Below are 20,970 nucleotides of genomic sequence, written 5' to 3'. Positions count from 1 at the left end.
TGAATGGGATTTGTCCAGACCCTCAGTAGGACCAGGAAGAAGAGGGTCCCCTTTCCTGGAGCCCTGAGAGCCCAGTGGTGAATGAAACAGCTTGAAAACACGATGGGCAGCTTCCTAACAAAATGCATAGTAACATTACACGTAATGTTTATTGCAGTTGGAGAAGCAGCCACAGCGGGCTTTCACGAAGTATTTCCTTTATGAAGGAGAACACGCAGCTCAGCATGGTTAAGGAGGTTACCGAGGCCGTGCAGCTCGAGAGCAGCTCAGCAGGGATGTGAACCTGGGTCCCTCCCTGCCAAGTCCGGAGTGGTCTCCATCTGAGCCCCGTGCTAGTCGGCTGGGGCGACCGAGATGGAACACCACAGACTGGCAGCTTAAACGATAGGAATCCGCTTGGTCACAGCTCTGGGAGCTGACGTCCAAGGCCAGGGTGCAGGCAGGCCCTCCCAGGCCTCCCTCCTTGGCTGGGTGCACTCCTGGGGTCTCAGGCTCCACTCTTACTGACCTCATTTGACCTCAGTTACTTCCTTAAAGGCCCCACTTCCACACTCAGTCACACTGGGAGTTAGGGTTCAACATACGAACTCTGGGGACACAACTCAGTGTGTAACACTCTCCAAGGAGAGCTTGGTCTGGGACGTCACTTCCGGGGAGTCGGCCTGGCTAAGAGGCCCAGGGAGCAGGAGAGCGGGTGCACATCCCATGAGCTGTCTCCTGGGGAGCACACGGCGGGTCCTGGGGCAGGGGGCCTCCATCCAGGAGCCCAGAAGCTTCCCTTGGCCTCTCCTCCCTGCTGGCTTCCGGGTGGGAGAAGTCAGGGGGCCCGAGTCCTGCGGGGCCTGGAGGCATGGCCTGCAGCACGCCCCCGCCCTCTTTGTGTCCCAGCAGCCTGCTGAGAAGTTTCACCCTTGTGACCGAGAGCCCCCAGGTGACCTACGCAAACCAAGACATGGTCTGGGCCAAGTTTCAAACCATCTTCTTGTCGCTCTCCGGCCTCGTGAACCATGCACCAGTGTTCAGAGACTATATCTTCCGTGGCCTGGAGGAGTTCTACCAGGACAACGTGCTCTACCTGGAGCTCAGGACCACGCTGTTCCCGGTGAGCTGCCCTGTCCCCTTGCTCCGGCAGGGCCAGGGGCCCCCCAGCCAGTATGGCTTCACCCTGAGGGGCCCTGGGCTTCCCGGGGGCCACAGGAGCAAGGAAACCTGAGCTGGAGGGCTCGGGGGTGGGGGTAGAGGCAGGGGGCCTGAGGTGGCTGCCCAGGGAAGACGGGGCGATTCACCAGAAGCAGAGCTGCTTGGGAGAGAAGCTTGAGGTGAGGCCACTGGAGGGGTGTCCCTGGATGAGGGGGGATGGGGGCAGGAGGGGGGCCTCTTCCAGAGTAAGCTGAGAAAGGGGCCCTGAAAGCATCCAGGGAGGTAAGAGACGGCTTTGCTGATTTGATTTTGAGGAAGAAAGGTCAAGGAGAAAGAAATGGGAAAAGATCAGGCAGAGTGCAAAAATACCCCAAATGTCAAAATATGAAAAAAGTCACTGACTAGGACCTTGCATTTTCACCCGAAGCAAAGGGCGACGGGGTCTTTGCAGACTTCAGCTGGAGGGGCGTGGGCTCCAGCTGGCGGAGGCGTCCCGTGAGGGGCCGGCGGGTCAGGCGCTGCTCAGGTTGGGTCCTTCCAGACCCTCCAGTCTCTGAGGACTTCCCAGAGGAGTCTGGGGGAGCCAGGGGATGGGCTGTTGTGTGAGAGGCAGCTTCGGGGGGCTCACAAGAGTGTGATGTGTTAGTTTTTTGTTTTGTTTTGTTCTTTAGAAATATTAGATTTATTTCTGTTCACTACGCAGACCAGACCTTTTTTTTTCACGGAGGTTTCAGGGATTGAACCCAAGACCTTGTGCGTGCTAAGCATGCTCTCTACTGTTAAAGCTATACCCTCCCCTGGGTTAAAGGTTTTCAGCGTCCTTTGGGTAGAGCTCTCCTCACCCTGCATGCAGGGGAGCGCAGCCTCCCACCCAGCATATCTGTGGTTCGTGGATTATTTCGAGCCAAAACAGTCAGGGCCTGAGAGACCAGGAAGAGCCTTGACCTTCGCCACAAGTGCCCAGAAGAACTGAGGCCGGGGCCTGCTCCCTGAGGGGTGCCTTCAGCAGAACTGTCCTCCAAACATGGCCTGGGGTGAGGAGGCAGCAGGGCCTGGGCCTGGAGACCTGAGTCCTCCCTGAGCCCCGCTGTCCCAGTGAACATTTGTTGGCCAAACATTTGCTTTTTATCTCCTTGTGAATTGCCTTCCTCCCCTTTGAAGTCTCAAACCTCCCGCCTCAACGTCCCCTTTTGTCTTTAGCTGAAGATGGTGTTGAAGGTGGGGGCTGCAGCCGCCTCGGTCAGTCTCAGTTTTCCTGGGTCTCTCCCGCACAGAGGTGTTATTAAACGTTTGCTTGCTTGGTTTTCTCCTGTTCATGTCTCAGGTCAATTTAATTCTTAGACCAGCCAGAAGGACCTAGAACTAGAAGGGAGAGGAAGATTTCTGCCTCCCCAACAGCTGGGGCAGGCGGCTGGATCCAGCTTTACTGGCTGGTCCTCCTGGCCCCGAGGCCGCTGCAGCTCAGGGGTCCTGGGACAGCGGAAGGCGAGAGTCCTTGCTTACTGCATCAGTCAGTCTCCCTGATCTCTGCCTGCTGGGTCTGCTGGAAACTGGAGGGCTGAGAGTCCTTTTTCTCTTTTCTAAAATTGGATTAGCAGGACAGAATATTTGTGGAGCTGGTTCTGTGGTCTTAGGGTCCACAGTTGGTAAACCGGATAGAGAATGCTTGGCCCGCTGGGCCTTGCCTCCCAGAGATGCCACTGTTCTTTGTGTCATAAGGACGAAAACCAGCGGCCTCATTGCTTCTCCTTCCGTCTTGTTCTGTGTCTTGAGAGCTTGGCCATCGACCAGTGAGGACACTCGCTCTGGTCTCTGCCATCTGGGAGGTGCAAGTACCAGTGCTTTCGCAGCCAGTCTAGACTAGACCCGGTTAGACTGGGGCTCCGGGCTGTGGCCGGCTGGTCAGAGGCACAGGTGACAGCCTGGACTTGCACCTGGCACTCTGTCCAGCTGCGCCGGCTCTCAGGAGAGTTAGTCACCAGGGGTCCCCATCCACCAGGGAACTGTCATCCCAGCCTTCACCTGTGAGCGAATGCCCTTTCTTAGACCATCCTTGAGAGGGAACATTCTGGATCTGGTGAGGCTGCGTCCTTTGCACTCTCCGGGACACCTCCTTTGTCCGTGTTTCAGCCATAAACAAAGCCTTGTTGGTTTGAGTCGCTATTGAGATCAAGGGCCAGAGGATGGATCCTCTGAACCGGAAAGACTTCAAAATTGGTAAATTTTTCAGACAGCTCTCATTGTAATCACCTGTTTTATTGGTGCCAATGTTAAAGTCAAACTAAAGGTGGATTCAAAGCAAGGGAACCTTAACTCAAACACACACAATGGCTGGGGGGCCTTACGGAATTTGTGATCTGTCTTCCCCTCCTGGGTCTTACAGACGCTAATGGAAAGCATTCAGTTAATTAACAAGGGAGCCGGAGGAAGGGAAAAGTCAGGGAACCTTTTCCAACAGGGGGAACATTTCTCAGGAGTCAGTAAAGTTGCAGGACTTGTCCCAGCAGGTGGGAATCTTGAGATGGCTATTAAATGGTTTGAATAAAACGGACATTGATGGCGTTAAAACAAAGGTTCTGATACAGCACTGCCTAAGGTTGGGTGGGCCCCAGGGACCCCTACTGGCTCCCGGCAGCATAAAAGGGCCCCAAACAAGTCCCTTCTATTTATTCCAGTTCGGAGAAATTTAAAGGCCAGAAGGTAGGGGTTACACTGAGTGACCCCACCAGCAACTGCCTGGGGCAACAGTCAGGCTGATTAACGAGTTAAAGATTGATGGAAAGGCCTGGGTTCCTTGGCTGGACCCCTCGCTGGGGACCCAAGGCCTTTTGCAGAGGACTGGGTCAAATGGCTGGGGTGGACCCCTTGGTGCAGGAGCCCCATGAGCTGTGGCACCAAAACCCATACACAGATGGAGCTGACCTTGGGCTACAGTTGAGAAAGACTTGATTGGATTACAGAGGCTGGACTGTTTGAGCGGGTGTTATTTGAAGAGGCTACGCAGTGTTGCCTGCATGTTTCATGGGAGTGGATGTTATGTCCAGCTGAGAATACTCCCCCTGCGCTACCCACATTGGTCTGACTATTGGTCCAAATTCTCGAGTGCTCCAAGGCCTTGGTGACTGACTTTGAGTCCGTGGCAGGGCCCACAGGGTGGCAGTATTTGGTTGTTATCATATTCTGTAGTCTTTACAAGCTGAGAAATTTTACTGTCTGTACATCCAAAAGTAACAGGGCTCCAGAGGACTGACACACATTGACCAGATTTATGAGAGACAGTTGTACAAACAAGAAAGTCAGAATGCAGTTTTCAGATAAAATTATCAGTCAGACCAGGCACCTGTGCTTCCTGATGAGTAAATTCTCTCTTGAAGGCAAAGCCTATCTTCTCCTGAAGCCAGATTATAGCCAGAGAGGCTTTGGGGAACCAGAGCCCTGCCGAGGTTCTACAGGAGTCCTTAACCTTGGAAAATCTGCTAAAGGCTACCACCCTTTCCCCAGGGGAAAGAAGTACCAGAATAAATTGATGATCAAAGATTACACATCTAGGAAATGCTTCTGCAAACCATGCCATGTACAGCAACTCCAATATGTTTGGATTTGGAGTCTCATACGTTTTAAAATCCTGGTTGAGATCCTAGACCAACTCTAGTGTGACTTACAAGGTTGGAGGGCCCTGTCCTGGAGGACGCTCCCCTCCCCTCCCCGAGAACCAGCCATTCCTGGCTTGAGTCAGGGCCTCTCCCTCCACCTCAGACGACGCTGCCGGGGTCCCGGGTTCTGCCTCTCCTTGCTGTGCACCCTGGACTGACACCCTTGTCCTTGGACGTGCTAACACCTCCTCAAGGTGGGCCCAGGGGAGGGTGTGCCTCTCCCCCAGGATCCGATGCCCTTTGCGGGCTTAACACAGAGCACAGACGTGCATTTCTGAGTTCTTGGGAAGTGGGCCCAGGGGAGGGTGTGCCTCTCCCCCAGGATCCGATGCCCTTTGCGGGCTTAACACAGAGCACAGACGTGCATTTCTGAGTTCTTGGGAAGAGGGAGCGGGTCTGACCTTTGCCCCTCAGTACTTCATCAGTTTTGTGAGCAGAGTGACTAAGGGCACAAATTAAAAGCAAAGACAGGGTCCATCCACCTTCTATTAAGGAAAGACTCTCAGTTAGAGGCGAGCTGGCGCCGGCCCGGCCTGTGGAGGGCGGAGGACAGGGCGTTTCCCGGAGCCACTGTTCCCGGGTTTGGCCTGGAAGCCCCTTCTCTCCCCCAGCCTGGGCTCCGCCCCATCCTCCCCCAGGTCGGGCTCAGGCCCGCCTCACCCCCTTCCTGGGACCGCGTTCCTCCTCCTGAATCCCGGTCTTTCTAGCACCGTTGCGTTGTCCCCACAGGGCAGGGGACAGCCCCGGCTAGACAGTGAGCCCTTTCAGAGTGGCCAGTGTCCTCCAGGGCTCCAGTAGTGACAGTCACGCCTGTGGATGGTGGGTGCACAGGTGAACAACTGGGAGGTGCGGTCGGGACCCGACTGCCCGGGACTCCCAGTCTGGGGTCCCGGGCTTGGGCCCGGAAGCTGCCAAGTTACACCCGCTCCCCACCGCTGCCGGCCGCGGTTCTGATGCGGACGGTCTGCCCCAGACCACGCTGTGAGAAAGGCCTTTTCAAAGCGCTTTGTCGCGTTTGAGCCTCACGACCTGCGTTTTACAGACGAGGGAACAGGCGCGCGGGAGGCTGAGGAGCCTGGCCGGGGCCACGCGGGCAGCACGGCGTGGCTGCCGGCCGCGTGCGGGCTCAGAGGCGCTCCCTGCCGGGCTCCCGGGCCTGGGGGTCGCTTCCTGCCGCCACTTTGTGCCCGCTGGTCTCGGCCCTGGGGCTCCTTGCGGGGAGGGGCGGGGAGCTTTGGGGGCGGCGAGGATGGAGGGGCGGAGAGCCTCCCCCGGCCCTGCTCGCCGCGCCTCGCGGGGGCGCGGCCCCGGGGTCCACCCCGGGACTGCCCGGCCCGCCTCTCCCCTCCCCGCCGGCCCCCAGCCCGCCTTCCTGGAAGGGGGAGGGGGATGGGACTTGCCCGTTTGTTCTGGGCTGACCCTGGAACAAAGGCCTCCAGCCGCAGAGAGTCTTTGCCGCGCGCCCCCAAGAGCCGGAGCCGGGGAGCCACCGGCACATTAACAACTAAAACGTCTGCCCTGGAATTCTTTTCTGAGCCCGCGGCCTCCCCGCCCTGCTTGCGGGGCTAATTCAGGGCCTGGGATGGTGTTGATGGACTATCCTGGCTGCCCTGCCTCCTATTGTGTCACTAACGCTCCATCACAAAGGCCACTCGCCCTTAGCAACAGTTGCTAGGCGGGTCTTATCTCCTGGGCCCCATCCCTTCCCCCAGCCGGAATCGGAGGCCGGGACTGGGTCGGGCCAGCCTGCAGGGTGAAGCTGCTCCGAGACCCCGGAGGATTATCCGCAGGGGCTCCCCATCTGGCACTCCCCCGTGGGCGGCCTGGGGGGCGGGGGTGTGGACACATCGGGGGCAAAGGGAGCCCGTGATGCTGCTTCCCGTCCCTTGGTTGCTGTCACTGGTGTGACAAGCAGTCCTCCTGCTCCCCCTGCCCACCCCTACGGTTTTTTCCTGGATTCTTCATTAAAAATTCCACCTGGCTGTTTGCAGTAGCGGCCGTGTTTCATGTCACTGGTGTCACTCTGCAGCGTCCTGACAGCAGCACTTGCCCAACTACGTTAGGCTGTAATTGTGTCGTTGACAAGTCTGTGAAATCGACAAAAAAGGCGCTCTTCAGCCCAGTGGTGCATTGTACGTGAGAATCACCTGGGAAAGTCGAAAAACCGGGCCCCACCCCAGGGATGCTGACTTAATTAGTCTGCCCAGGTGTAAGCTCAGCGCACCTCCACCCCCCACTCCAGCCAGGGAGCAGGGCTGAGGTTCGTACCCCTTTGAAGCCTAAAATCCTCCTTTGTAAAATGAGACCCACCTAGTAGTGCAGTTTTGAGGATTAAATGAGATTGATAGAAAGCGTTCGCTTATTAAGTGACTAAAGCCTGAGTGGTGAGAGCTAATTGCACCGGGAGTCAGAACTTCTGAGTCCCAGCTTTCTAACTGTGTGACCTTCAGCCGCTGTGCCCCCACACTTCCCTTCCGTTCCTTCCAGCTTCAAAACTCTGTAATTCCATGATCTCTTAGACAACAGGAGTTACATTGGTTTGTGAAAGGGGCATGCAGTTTGAGTAACTTGTCCACAAATTTACGGTTACTCACACTACACGTGAAGACTGAGGCGACCCAAGTTGAGTCTGCTGTGTTTTTAATTCGAGGGAGCTTGTTGCAGGGACAGAGCAGCGTGTGTGCCCCGAGTCTTCCATGACCCCCAGGCCCCCGTCGGTGCTTACAGCTGGCCCCGGTCTTACTTACTGACTCGTCTTCCCAGGAGGGCTGCAGATCTGAGTTGTCTTCCCGCGTCTGGTGATAGGTTGGCAATGACAACACTATTATTACTAGTCACCATTTCTAAGTGCTTTACAGATGTTAACTCAGTTTGATCCTTGCAACGACCCTATGAGGTATGATTGCTTTGAGATACATTGTATCTCACTGGCGCCTGAACCCCCACGGCTGACTGGAACCCCAGACCAGCTGAGAACTTTCCTCTGACACCTGACTTCGGAGCCTGTTCTCCCACATGGGCTGTGAGGCTGTGAGGGGTGCGGGTCTCACCTCAGGGCAGGTCTCCTGCTCCTGGGCTCCTGCAAGTGGGGGACTCTTGAGCATTCAGATTCCATCCTAGGTGCTTCCCTTAGGAATGCAGTGTCCTAGCCAGGAGCTCAGGGCCTGGGCAGCCCCAGTGGTGACTCACTGGTTGCCTGGAGACCAGGAAAACCTCTGGAGGTGGCTTCAGCCCCAGGAGGTTCTGTCCTCCTAGCCCTGGGAACTGGCAGTGGGATGGGAACCCCGAAAGCAGGGCCCCAGCTTCTCCAGTGACAGCATCCATGGAGGGAACCGCTGCCGCGGGCCAGCCCCTCAGACCTTGGTTGCGGTTGCATCTTTTGCATGTCTGTGCATGCTCTCGATTAATCTGCCGGGGGTCTTCTTTTAGCCAGAACTGTCAGTTGTTGATATATTTTTAAGGTTCCTCTTTTGTCTCCCTTCTGTTCTGTGAGCACTGCTCCACTGCCCCCTCCGACACCCCTCTGTGCCCTGAAACACGCCGCCTGGGGCTTAGCACGTTTAAGACTGCAGGTGGACGGCACCTGTCTTGAGGCTTATTTATGGAGCTCCCACTCTGGTCCTGTGAGAGGGGAGGTGGGACGATCAAACTGCGCGGACACACCCTCGGAGGTTGAGGAGTCTGGGCAGGTGACTCAGTAGTGACAGAGCAGTCAGGGCGCTGGGCAGACTTCTGTTCTTCCCTTCTGCAAGTCGTCCGGGTAATGCCAAGATGACTTCAAGGAATAATTTTGGATTGAGTTAATACAATGGTTCTCAAACTTTTACACTCAAAAAATTTTGAGGATCCCAAAGAGCTTTTGTTTATGTGGATTTTATCTACTGTATCCTGTATAATATAACCGGTGCTAGAAATTAAAACCGAGAAATGTTTAAAACACAAGACTACACAAGCACACAAACTTATTTGTCAGAGCAATATTGTCACATATGATGCAGATTCTGGAAAATTCTGTATACTCATGAGAGAGGGAGAGTGAAAAAAACAAATAACATCTCAAAATTTTTAAGAAGAGAGTTTTGAATTTGTAGATAGCCTGCAAAAGTCTAGGGGACCCTCGGGGGTTCCCTGGCCATACTTCGAGAACTGCTGTGGTACAGCATCAAAGATTTGAACATTCTTAGAGTGCCTTGATTAGTGACAGGAAAAGCTCTTTTATAAAATCCTGGGTTAAGTAGGAAAGGAAAGAAGTAACTTTTCCTTTACCCTCTTAGGTTCTGTTCTTGGAGCCTGCAAATTAAACCGACAATAGCCACAGTAACAGGAGAAAAGGCATATAAATTTTATTTGCTGTTGACGTTTAATTGTGTGTGTGGAGGCCTTCATGGAAAAGAAGACCCAAAGAAGTGGGTAGACCAGGTTTTTATGTACTGTTTTAACAAATGGTGATAAACAGTGGAGAATTGACAGGACACAGGAAAATGGGTTTGTGCTTCCAGGAGCAGTAAATTGGGGGAAGATGAGTATGTGGGGGAAACTAATAGAAGATGAGGGTTACTTTAAGGAGGTTTGTCTGTTCAGACCTGTCTTGGTGCCCAGCTTCTGTCTCCAGTGATCAGGGCTGTTCTCCTGGAAGGCGGACACTCTCACAAACAGAAATACATGTCCTGCTTTCAGGCAGACAGGAGGAGGGCACGGAGTTCTGTCTGCATTTGCGCTTCTTAATTGCCTTCAGCTTGAAATAATCCTTATGCAAAAGTGGCAGATTTGGGGTAGCACATTCTGACCCCCTGTCAGGACCCCAGAGATGGACAAGCAAAATGGCTGTCCCCACCACCCACCGTGTGTTTCCTCTGTCTCTCCTGCTGTACATCCCTGGCTCTTCCCGCTCTGCCCTGACCACGTCATTCTTGGCGTCCCTCCTAGTGGCTCTGGCCACCTCAGGGGCCTGCCTTGGGGGCGGAGGAGTGGGGACAGGAAGTGGACTCTTGGACCACTCTTTCTGGCTTGCATCCTCTCCTCCGCTGGCCTGTTCCTCGTCTGCTGCACACACATTTACTGAGCACTGACCACATGCCAGGCACCACTCCAGATGCAAGCAACCCAGCCATGAATGAGAGGGAGACGTCCAAGCCTCTTGGCACCAGAGAGCATCACCCCAGGCAGGGCTGGGCCTTCTGATCAACCTCAGAGGCGGTGGAAGGCATTGATGGAAGCAATTGCAAAGTCCATCCTGGTTTGGGAGATGGTCGGCAGCTGGGGACGGAGGTCTGCTCTGCTCAGCTCAGCTCTGAGTCACACTTCTCTCCCAGGTGTACGAACTGAATGGGACGGTTCACAGCCTAGAGTGGTCGGTGAGGACATATGAGGAAGTGGCTCGAGCGTTTGCAGAAAAGCATCCTGGGTTCATCGGAATCAAACTCATTTATTCGGATCACCGGTAAGGCAGAGCATGGGTGAGGCTGGGTCGTGGGCAGAGCCGCTGGGCTGGGCGGGGACAGAGGAGGAGAAGGGGCCCGGGGCTGAGACCCCCGGACGCCCCATTGCCACGGCTCTGTGTGCAGTGGTGGGAGTGCAGACTCCATCCTGAAATCACTGCTGCTTCAGGTCTTCACAGCCGGGCTGGAATGAAGGGCTTGGCAATTTTCCAGGTACTTCAGACCGTGGCCCCACATCGGCCTCAGCCTGGTGATCAGTTATGAGCTTAATGCTTTTGCCTGAATGTTCGGACAACTTCTTCATTTCAGTCTGCGGCTGGGTTCTGCCTCTGGCTGCACTGAGGGTCTGGGGGAGTGGCGGCTGGTTCCTTGGATCACAGCAGACACACCCTCATCGGCCCATGTCTCCCTGTCTCTCCCGCAGATTCAAAAATGTGTCCTGCATCAAAAAATCCGTCCAAACAGCCATGAAACTTCGTGCCCAGTTCCCCAGGATGGTGGCTGGGTTTGATCTGGTAGCAGACTCTGTCCTGCAGGGGCCCTGAGGGCAGCTCCCTGGGGCGGGCTGGGCAGCTCCACTGAGACCCTCACTAGGGGCTGCAGGGGTGTCTGGAAGCAGAGGAGGGGGCCAGGCCTAAACCCACCAGCGTTGGAGAGTGGCCCCTCCCCATCACCCAGACTTCTGAAGCTGCACATCGCGGGGTGGGGTTGCCCCCCCCACCTCCAGTCACAGCCAGGCCACACTGCCCTGGCTGACAATTCAGTAACCTCACCAATGAATCCAGCTGCCTGGCCAAAGGGCACGCCTGAGCCCTCTCACAGAATCTGCACACGTTCCCGCAGACTGTGCTTCAGCTCCTGCTCTTGGACCCACCTGGCTCGCAGGAGACAGCATCTCAAGGAACTGTTTTCTTTGGACCAGGATGTCCTTCTGGGCTCCTTGGGGGTTGCTCAAAGGATCCACCTCTCCAGAAAAGAGACAGGAGTTGCTCCCACCCCCTTTCCCTCCGTCTGTGGTTCTGACAGTGGGCCGAGAAGGAGGGCGGACGGTGGTGGACCGGTCCATACAGGGACTCGGGCGCACCAGTTGCGGGGAGCGGGGGCTGGAGTGCTCAGAGGTCCACTCGCAGGCCCCTGCGTTCCTTCCCATCTGCCCTCCGTCCGCTGCACTCAACACCCACGCTCCCTTGGTCCTGCAAGGGCATCACTGGCCCCACTCCCTCCCTTGAAAACTGGGGAATGGAACCTCTGTGTCGCAAGGCTCCCTCCTGCCCAGCCCCGGGTGTGCAGCCTGCTTCGGAAAGCATGATTTTGGTGTAGTTGTTCTTCACGGAAGTGACAGCTGAGGGACTCTGCCCGGAGCTGCCAGGGCTGGGGGCCCAAGGTGATGGAGGCTGGAGTCCTTCTGGGGATCTGCGGCGCAGCCTCTGAGTCGGGGCGAGTTGTTTCGGGGCAACAACACACTGCACCCTCTCTTCTTCCCCAGGCCTGCTACTGGTCACCCTTAAAAGGCTGTGTGACTGAGGCCTGGAGCGGTGGTGGTGGGTAGAGGGCTGTGGGCCCAGCGGCACAGCCGGCACCCCAGTGACCCCTCCCCTGTCCTGCAGGTGGGGCGTGAGGACACGGGCCACTCGCTGTATTACTACAGGGAGGCTTTGATGATCCCAGCCTTGCATGGCGTGAAACTGCCTTACTTCTTCCACGCCGGAGAGACAGGTGAGCCTGGGGCACCGTCGGGGGTGGGGGGGGGGTGACGGACAGGGCCCTCGGCGTCCCTCTGTGGGTCACATCCATCCTGCTCAAGACCACCCTTCTGTTCCCAGACTGGCAGGGAACTGCCGCAGACGGAAACCTTCTGGACGCCCTGCTACTGAACTCCACCAGGATCGGCCATGGGTTTGCCCTGAGCAAACACCCAGCCGTCTGGGCTGACTCCTGGAAGAAAGACATCCCCGTGGAGGTCTGCCCCATCTCCAACCAGGTGTGCAGGCCCAGGGACCAGCGCAGGGCGATCGACCCCGCAGCCACGGCCCCTGCGTGGCTCCCAGATTTTCTCCTGGGTCATCTCTCGCTGCTTTCTGTACCCCTCCCCCCACCTCACATCCAGAGTCACGGAGGAAAAGCTTTGCCTAGACCACTCGTGGTCATGAGGGCCCCCAGGGGTGGACCTGTGGCGAAGCTGTGGACGAGCTAAAGGACACTGGGGGCACCACGGGGTCGGGGGAAACTCAGGTCCTGCTGTTGCACGGCCGCTTGGGGCTGTGTGCTCAGGAGAGCTGCTCAGAGCAGCACCAAACATCCCTGGTGAAAACTTGGGTGCGGGGACCTGGGGAGGCCTGCAAGTTGTCCCCAAGCGGACCCAGAAAGGCGCTGGTCACACCCTGGGTCTCACCTCCCTCGTGACGACCCTTCATAGATCCGCTTGTCTCTCCTTTGCCTCCAACTGGGCAGGTTCTGAAGCTGGTGTCCGACATGAGAAACCACCCCGCTGCTGTACTCATGGCCACTGGGTACCCCATGGTGATCAGCTCTGATGACCCTGCTGCCTTTGGGGCCAAAGGCTTGTCCCACGATTTCTACGAGGCCTTCATGGGCATCGGTGGGGTGACGGCCGACCTGAGGACACTCAAACAGCTGGCCATGAACTCGCTCAAGTGAGAGCCCTGGGTGCTTCGTCTTCGGTTTGGGGCAGGAGCCTGGAGGGTTTCCGTGGTTCCTCTGGTTGTCTCTTACTCCACTGCTCTCGGGCTGGGACCGACGTGCTCTGCTCTGCCAGCATCTGAGACCCCTCTGGCCACCCACCCTGGGCTGACCCGCGCACCCCTCCTCCTGCAGGTACAGCGCCCTGTCGGAGGGTGAGAAGAAGGTTGCCATGGAAGCCTGGGAGGAGAGATGGCATAAGTTTGTGGCCGAGCTGGCCAGGGGCCCAGAGTGAGAAGAGGCCGTCCGCTGCCCTCTGCCTCCGCTTCCCCCCACACTGTCTTCACGTTCTCCACCTCGGCCGTTCGGAACCCAGCGTGATCTCCACCTCTGTGTCTTTATCAGAACCGACCTGTGAAGGTCACCCAGGGCCGCCACGTTGCGGATCTCCCAGAAACACCCCATCCGTGGACCACACTCGCCTTTGGATGCCCTCTGTCGCAGCCTCAGTGACAGGCCCCCTGCTTCCTCGCTGGCCGTGGCTCCGGCCCCTGCACTGGCTCCGGCTCCGCCTGGTCTCTGCGGTCCGCTGGCTCGCCCCTCCTGGCGTCTCTCCTGCTCTTCCCTCCTCTCACGCTGCACGAGCCTCCTAGGTGGTCTTGTCTGCTCCTTCCCTTTTAAAGCCACGTATTGTTGATGATTCCCAAGCTTCAGATGCATGTGGATGGCTCCCAGACTCTCGGAGACCTACTGTGTGCAGCGCTGCCCTTCCAGGCCTCTCCCTGGTCATTCCTGTCTTGGGAGAAGTCCCCTCCTCCTGCTCCACCCACTGCTCAGAGCAGAGATGGTCAGTAAATTCTTGCCCCCCCATCAGAAGGGCCCTTGGATCCGTCCCCCCCGCCTCCCCCCGCTCTGGGCTCAGTTCCAGCCACTGTCGCCTCTTCTCTGAGTTACGACAGCCTCCTAACCCACCTCTCCTTTCTTCTCTCTGCGCCCCCAGCTCGATTTTCAAAGAGCAACGGCTGTTTAGCACTAAATTAAGCCAGGGTGCTCTGCTTTACAACGCGGTGCCCTTAGCAAAGCCCGGAAGTCTCCACAGGGGGTCGCCTCCTGTCAGCCCGGGCCCCCCAGCAGCATCCCGCCCCCAGTGCCCTAGTGCACCAGGCTGCCCCCAGGGTCCCAGGCTCTGCCCTGCACCCGGCTCCTGTCTCACGCTCTCTGCCGGGAATGCCCTTTCTTCCGTTCAGAGGTTGCAGCTTTCCTGTCCCTGTCTCAGAAAGGTTTCCAGGCCCCGTTCTCCCTCGGGGCACCCTGGGCTTTTCCTTCCTGACTCTACTGCGACCCGCCATTAGGAATGTATTTCTGGGGCCTCCGTCCCACCAGACCAGAAGCTCCAGGCGGACAGGCACTGATGACCCGTCACGCACACTGCGAAGCCCGAGCCGGCTCCCAGCCCCGCCGGTCAGTCCGCAGTGGGGGGACGCGGACAGGACGGACCTGACCTGGGCGTGCTGGGCTGGCTGAGGCAGGAGCAGAGCGGAGTTGCCCCAAACAAAAGACCCGTGGGGTCAGGTCCTGGCCCCAGCCGGGGCTGTGGGCGAGGGAGGCGAGGGGCCAGCCCTGGCCTCACCCGACCCCAGGGTGTGAAGGAGACCAAAGAATTCCTCCAAAGTGGAATGTCTTCTCCCCACCCCATCCCTGTGCCGAGCCCTCAGGCAGAAGCCAGCCCTCTCCCCAAGGGGACCGCTGGCCCCTGGGACTGGGAAAGGGTCCTCAACCACAGGCTGGTACCCGGAGGGAGCCGGATGCCCTAGAAGGGCCTTTGAGTCATCGCCTTCCCTGTCCCAGCAGAGGATGCACGGTCCCAGCTCAGCTGATTTAGATTCAATAAATGTGAGAACAGAACTTAGTAGAATGGGCTTCTGCAGCAGGTTGCCATGGCCACGGGGGTCTCCCGGGAGCATAAGGTCCCTGATTTGGGAAACAAACCAGCTCTGGTGCATTCATGCCGGTTCAATAGGCTGAGTCCGAGCTGACAGCCAGAAACACCCAACGGCCAGGTCCTGACTCGCGAGGAGGGCGCGGCTGCCCTCCCTTGGGCCTGAGCGACGTCTCTGCCAGGGGCACGGGGTGAAGCTGGCTGCACTCACTCCTCCTGTGGGACTTCCCAGAGTGCCCTGACGTAGATGTCTTTTGGGAAGACTTGTGTGTTAGCTGAAGCTTTGTAAACCAAATCACGGTGTACCTGGAGCGGGGGTGCGGGGCTTGCTTTCTCTGCAGCAGAGCGTTCAGTCTGCAGAACATCTTTCTGTGATCTGCAGTCTGTTTATTTACTTCTCAGAGTGAGGTCAAATCCTTTGTCCTTCTTTGTCAGGTGAATTGTCCGGGCAGGAAGAACCACAGGGTCCACGTCGCCCGGCCTGTGGCGGGTGCCCTGATCCGGCCTCCTCCAGGGTCCTGGAGTTTTGCTTCGTCCAGGACAGCTGTGGGGGGAGGGGGGGACAACAGGGGGCCTTCCGGAAGGTCAGATGGAGGGAATCGCAGGACATGCAAGGCATCCTCTTTGCCAGCAGGTTGGAAGTCGGGGTCCAACCACAGGGAAAACCATGGGACTTTGATCTCAGTACCTTGAAATCGTGTGAAACTTCAGAAAAGTGGTAAGGATAGCACGAAGAACTCCAAATGCCCTCCCCGCCCAGGTTCCGTGACCAACGCGCTACACACTCACTGCATCCCTTGCCCGCCCTCCCCTCCCTCGGTGTCCCTAACTAGACGCCCTACGTTTTCTGACCGGTTGAGACTCAGTCTGCAGATGTCACTCCTGAACATGCCCATGTTGTCTCATAAAGACAGCGCTGTTCTCCGTGCAGCCACAGCACCACCGCCCAAAGCAGGAAGGGAGCACCGAGGGGACGCCACCTGCCGTCCGGCCCCAGCCCTTCCACGCGCTCCCTCTTCCTGGCCCAGACCCCGGTCGGGGCTCCTGGGTCACATGTCAGTCGGGGACAGTGCCTCAGTCTCTCCTCGTCCTTTGTGCCCTTGCCGTCTCTGGAGAGCACAGGCCGGTCATCCTGGGGTTTGTGATTCCAGCTGTGCGCTTTGAGAGGGACGCCTAAGGTGGTGTTTGTCCTCAGTGCTTTCGACCGGGGGCCAGGGCCAGGGCCTGCCAGAGTCTGTCTCTCCCACAAGCAAGAGCAGCCCTTAGCGCTTCAGCCTGGGGTTAGACCAGCCTGAAACCGGTCATCGTGGGAGATTTTGCACCGCAGAAATCAGCGAATGTTACAAATCTGTGCCTCGCCCGGAAGGTGTTAAACATTAACACCCTCCCCAAGCTTAGGACGTCAGTTTGTCCCATTACCAGGAGGTTAACTCTGAGCACTGTGTTAGGTGATGCCTGCCGGGATTCGCCGTTGTAGAGTTGTTCCCTTGGTGACTAGTGAATAGTTGGTGGGAGACACTTCAGCTCTATGTGGAAATATTATTCCTCATCACAGCTTTACCCGCTAGTTTTTGCTTCCATCCAGGATTATTGTCTGAATCGACTGTTACCACCATAGCTGCTGTTTTAAGTGTAATAAATTATCCCAAAGCTTAGTGGCTTCAAAAACCAATAAAAATGTGCTGTCTCTCAGCTTCTGTGGGTCAGGGATCTGGGTCCAGCTGGGGAGGTCTGCTGGGGGTCTCTCGTGAGGTTGTAGTCAAAGCGGTGGTGGAGCAGGAGCCGCTGGGGGCTGGCCGGGCCTCAGCAGGGGTCTCTGCACAGGCCAGGGTGGGCTTCCCCACAGTACGGGGTTGAAGGCTTCAAGACTGAGTGTCCAGGGAACAAAGCAGTTCTCTTGCCTTTTCTTACGTAACCTTGGAAGTCACGTGGTCTCACGTCTGCCATGCTCTGTGGGTCACATCTCTCTGGTCTAAACCCTCCCAGCTTCAAGCGGAAGGGATGGAGACCCCACCTTTTGGTGCAAGAGGGTCGAGGTCACATTGTAAGAAGGACATAGCAGATGAGGGACACTGCTAGAAAATACTTGGAAAGTACACTCACCAAGTGGAGATTTTCTTTTTTTTAAATTTTATTTATTGATTCATTACTATATTATTTTATTTAGTTAGTTTTGGTGGGGTGGGGTGATTAGGTTCATCCATTTTTACAGGAGGCACTGGGGATTGAAGCCAGGACCTCATGCCTGCTAAGCACACACTCCACCTCTTGAGCTACACCCTCCTCCTGGTGATTTTCTAGTTCTACCATTTCTTCTGTATTTTTGTAAAAAAAAAAGTTATTGAAGTATAGTTGGCTTACAATGTTGTGTTAGTTTCAGGCGCACAGCAGTGATTCAGTCATAATACACATTTACGTAGATACATTCCTTTTCAGATTCTTTTCCATTGTAGGTCATCGCGAGATACTGAATGTAGTTCCCTGTGCTGTACTTTTTTAATCTGTTTTATACATAGTAGTGTGTATATGTTAGTCCCAAACTCCTAGTTTATCCCTCCCCCTCCTTTCCCCTTCGGTAACCACAGTTTGTTTTCTATGTCTGTGAGTCTATTTATGGTTTATAAATAGGTTCATTTGTATCATTTTTTTTATATTCCACATATAAGTGATATCATATGATATTTGTATTTTTCTGTCTGACTTACTTCACTTAGTGTGATAATCTCTAGGCTCTTCCATGTTGTTGCAAATGGCATTATTTTATTCTTTTTTATGGCTGAGTAGTATTCCATTGTGTGTGTGTGTGTGTGTGTGTGTGTGTGTGTGTGTATACCACAACTTCTCCATCCAGTCATCTGTTGACGGATCTTCTCTATTAGCTGCCATTCTGCTGTAAGGAAGAAATTTCTCTAATCGGTTGAATGACTGATTATCAGTCTGGCTCCTGGATTCTGACGATTCAGTGGACTATAATCTATCACTGTAATGATTTATTTTGATGCTCACACTGGTGCAGATTTGGCCATGGGAACCCTGTTATGCTGGCTCCTGCGACTCTTTGATAAATTCCTGTAATTTTCTGAGCACTTACTTTCTGACTCTAAAAGACGTTTTAGGTTCATTGTACACTTTGCATGTCTGTTACTGGGGTTGAACCGTTTCTCCACAGAGCCCGGGTCCCCTTTAGGACAGAGTAACATCTAGAAGCCTTGATCTGGGAACTAGATGTGCTAGTTGCTGCTGGTGTGTGTCTGTCCACACACACACGAATAGAATTTATATATTAAAATATAAGTATATGTTTATACACATATAATTATATCTGTTTCCAGCTTTCTCTATGTATATTAAAAACCATGAGTTTGCACCCATGCCTCCAATTCCTTTAAACACCACGAGGTTTCTTCCAGCCTCCACCCTCCCCACATCTGAAACTGTTCCCCGGCAGTGAGAACCTGGCTCCCACTGTCCCCAGTGCATTTTCATATTTGCTGGTTTCCCTGTATGGGGTCTGCCTGGCTCTCCCGCGGGGCCCAGACACCTCAGGGGAAGGGAGGGGAAGAGGTAAAGTTCTGGAAGAAGAGAAGCCCACGGGTTTTCAGAACTAGAGGCGACTTCTAGAACACGACTGGTGTTCAGGTGAGGCTCGGGGTCAGGGTGAGCAGGCGTGGACCCCTTCTAAGGGAAATGAGTGATTTTGGATTCTTTTTTCTTTAAGAGGCGCTTCAAACACGTGGAAGCCTCAGGGGCCCCAAATCTGGGTCTGCCCAGCTGCAGGCCAGCATTCACGTGGACCCAGGAAAACGGGAGGTGTGCGGGGCCAAGAAGTCCAGCTAAAGTGAGGTGAACACCATGGTCTGGGAGGGAGCCCGAGGTTCTCAAAACCATCTCCTGCCTCAGGAAGGTGAGCCAGTCAAAGGTCATCAGAATGCAATTCTATAACCTGCCTCCACCACTCAGTCCAGGTCCCAAAATGTCCCTTTCCCCAGGTCGGGGGCTTGACCGACTGATGTGACCTAGGCCACCTACAAAATTTGATCCCTTGAGTTTCAGCTACATGTGGGTGCATTTATAGGCCGAAATTCGGTTACCTGCTAGATTACAAACACTACTTTCACATCCATAATTTGTGTTACTTTAAGTGGCAGTCATCCTAGAGTAACAGAGCCTTCTTTGTCCTTTCTCCCGAGGGTGTACATGAAGGCATAGGGTCTGCGATTGCTGCCGTGCGTGGTGTCTGGGAACACGGCGGGGGTGGGGAGCACTTCTGGACGGGCTTTGCCCTGAGAAGCATCCGTGGCTCCCAATTCTCACCCGCAATGGTGCGGCCGGGGCAGAGGTGCTGGGCTTCACTCTCCAGCCTTTCAGCCAATAGTCTCTTCCTCCTCCTCTTGAGAGTGGCCCAGATCCAAGTTTCCAAAGGGCCTTTCCCTGGGGTCTGTCCAGAGACCACATGTTAGGGGGACAAGGTCTGCCTGGTCCAGCCAGACCTCCCTGGGGACAAGCCCCCTCTGGAGCGAGGCTGAGAGGACTGGAAGTTTTAGACTCACAGAATATCAGAGCTGGGAGAGGCCTAAAGATCATCTTATCTGAAGTCTCTGTGTCACAGAGAACTATTCTGGGGCCCAGAGAGGGTCAGTACCGCTCTGGGTCACACAGCAGGTCACAGCAGGTTTCTGAGTCCGGGCTCAGTGCTCACCCTACAACACAGGGCTGTTTTCCCTCCTGTCCGGGGCCTCAGCCACAATAGGCCCCATCAACCCCTGGTGGGCCTGGGTCACTTCTCTGGCCCTGAGGGTGGAGTTTGGGCAGCTCAGCCCCTAACAGGCCGATGACAGTCCCTCCATCCCTGTCCTGGCTCGATGAGGCATCAGCCCTCGGGGGACAGGCTGACCCTTCTTGTGACCTCTCCTCTGACCTCTCCTGTGACCCCTGGCTCTTTGGTGGCGTCCCAGCCCAGAAATGGCCTCCGCTTCCTGTGGCCCCGGAGGAACGGGTTCTTGCCTAGAGCCTTTGTCCAGGGTCCCCCGCCGCCCAGCCAGCGATCCCGGGGACCGCCGTTTGGTGGGAAGTGGCCTGAGGGAGAAGCACGCTGAAAGCAAACGGCGATGCGTGCGGCCGGCACTGGGACACCTGCGGCACCGGCGGCACCGGCGGCACCGGCGGCACCTGCGGCGGGCGGCGCGCTGCTGGCTCCTGGTGGCCGCCCGCGGTAGCGCCGGCGCCCTGTCCGGCTTGGACCCGCTTCCGACGGAACAGGTGGAAACACTTGGTCCCGAATCCCGCTTCCGTTATGTTTTGGTCCGTTCCCCTCCCACAGTGGACAGGCCTGGGGCTCCCTGCCCCTCGGCTCCCGCCGTGTCTCTGGCCACTGCCTCTCTCCCGTGCTTTGCTCCGGCCGCCCGGGGGAGGCAGGCCCGCTTCTGACGGGGGCCACCCGCTTGGTACAAATGTGGAGCGCGCCGCCTCGCGATGTTTAAGTTTTGTTAAATTAAAGAAAAAAAAAAAAAAAAAAAAAGAAGCTTGGATAGGTATACAAACACATTTCAAAAATCAAAAAATACGAAAAGGGGTGGATTGAAAGGCTTATGCCCACCTCTGCCCCGCCGTTTCCCCCGACCCCCTCCCGCCATGTTTACCGGCTGCGTGTGTTTGTTTGTGCAAAATAAACAAAGGCGCCTCTAAATACCCCGTTTCCGCTTTCTGTTATATAAGGCGGCCATCGCCCACCTGTCCCGAGCTTTGCTTTTAACGATGTGCCCTGAGGGTCTTTGTCCTTCCCCCTCACTCTGCAGCGTCTCCGTGTTTCCATGGGAACACGCCAGAGTTTAGTTAACAAGGCCACTAGGGCACCTGGATTGTTTCCAAATCTCTGCTGTTATAAACCCCGTCGTCACGTAATAGGTACCTAATTTATGCAACAAATGAATGAGGGCCAGGTGACAAGCGCCCTGTCACTTCCCAGGGTTTACAGACAGCCCCCTTCCTCCCGGACACCAGCCCAGGGGAGGATAGTGATCTGGGCCTCACACAGGGGAGCAGGGTCTTGCTTTACAGGTCAAAGGCCTGATCTAGGCCAGTTAGAAGTGGAAATGGAAAAAAGAAAATATATGAACATTTTGAGGGGAAAACATAAGGACACATAATTTTCTGTACAGAT

General features: G+C 55.8%; 1 protein-coding gene and 1 long non-coding RNA gene across 9 annotated transcripts in view; both read left to right on the top strand.

Annotated features, from left to right (window-relative positions):
• Window positions 1-16,482, top strand: part of ADA2 (adenosine deaminase 2) — a 41,222-nt gene extending 24,740 nt beyond the window's left edge. For 6 of the 8 annotated variants that reach the window (XM_032473414.1, XM_032473410.1, XM_032473413.1 and 3 more), the window contains 7 exons: window positions 889-1,102; window positions 10,106-10,233; window positions 10,656-10,746; window positions 11,839-11,947; window positions 12,055-12,212; window positions 12,683-12,885; window positions 13,067-16,482. In XM_032473414.1, coding sequence (XP_032329305.1) covers window positions 889-1,102; window positions 10,106-10,233; window positions 10,656-10,746; window positions 11,839-11,947; window positions 12,055-12,212; window positions 12,683-12,885; window positions 13,067-13,166 — 1,003 coding nt within the window. In that variant the 3' untranslated portion in view covers window positions 13,167-16,482. The remainder of the gene's footprint in view (window positions 1-888; window positions 1,103-10,105; window positions 10,234-10,655; window positions 10,747-11,838; window positions 11,948-12,054; window positions 12,213-12,682; window positions 12,886-13,066) is intronic. The other 2 variants (XR_004317251.1, XM_032473415.1) reach the window with 2 other exon arrangements.
• A 1,063-nt stretch (window positions 16,483-17,545) lies between these two features.
• Window positions 17,546-20,371, top strand: LOC116661252. The gene is made up of 2 exons (XR_004317068.1): window positions 17,546-18,714; window positions 19,766-20,371. It is a non-coding gene; the product is annotated as an uncharacterized LOC116661252 (long non-coding RNA).
• Window positions 20,372-20,970: the final 599 nt, after the last annotated feature.

Source organism: Camelus ferus, chromosome 34 (assembly GCF_009834535.1).
Source record: "Camelus ferus isolate YT-003-E chromosome 34, BCGSAC_Cfer_1.0, whole genome shotgun sequence".
NCBI classification, from domain to species: Eukaryota; Metazoa; Chordata; class Mammalia; order Artiodactyla; family Camelidae; genus Camelus; species Camelus ferus.
Note: the sequence above shows the minus strand (reverse complement) of the source record. Positions and strands in the feature narration are given on the sequence as shown.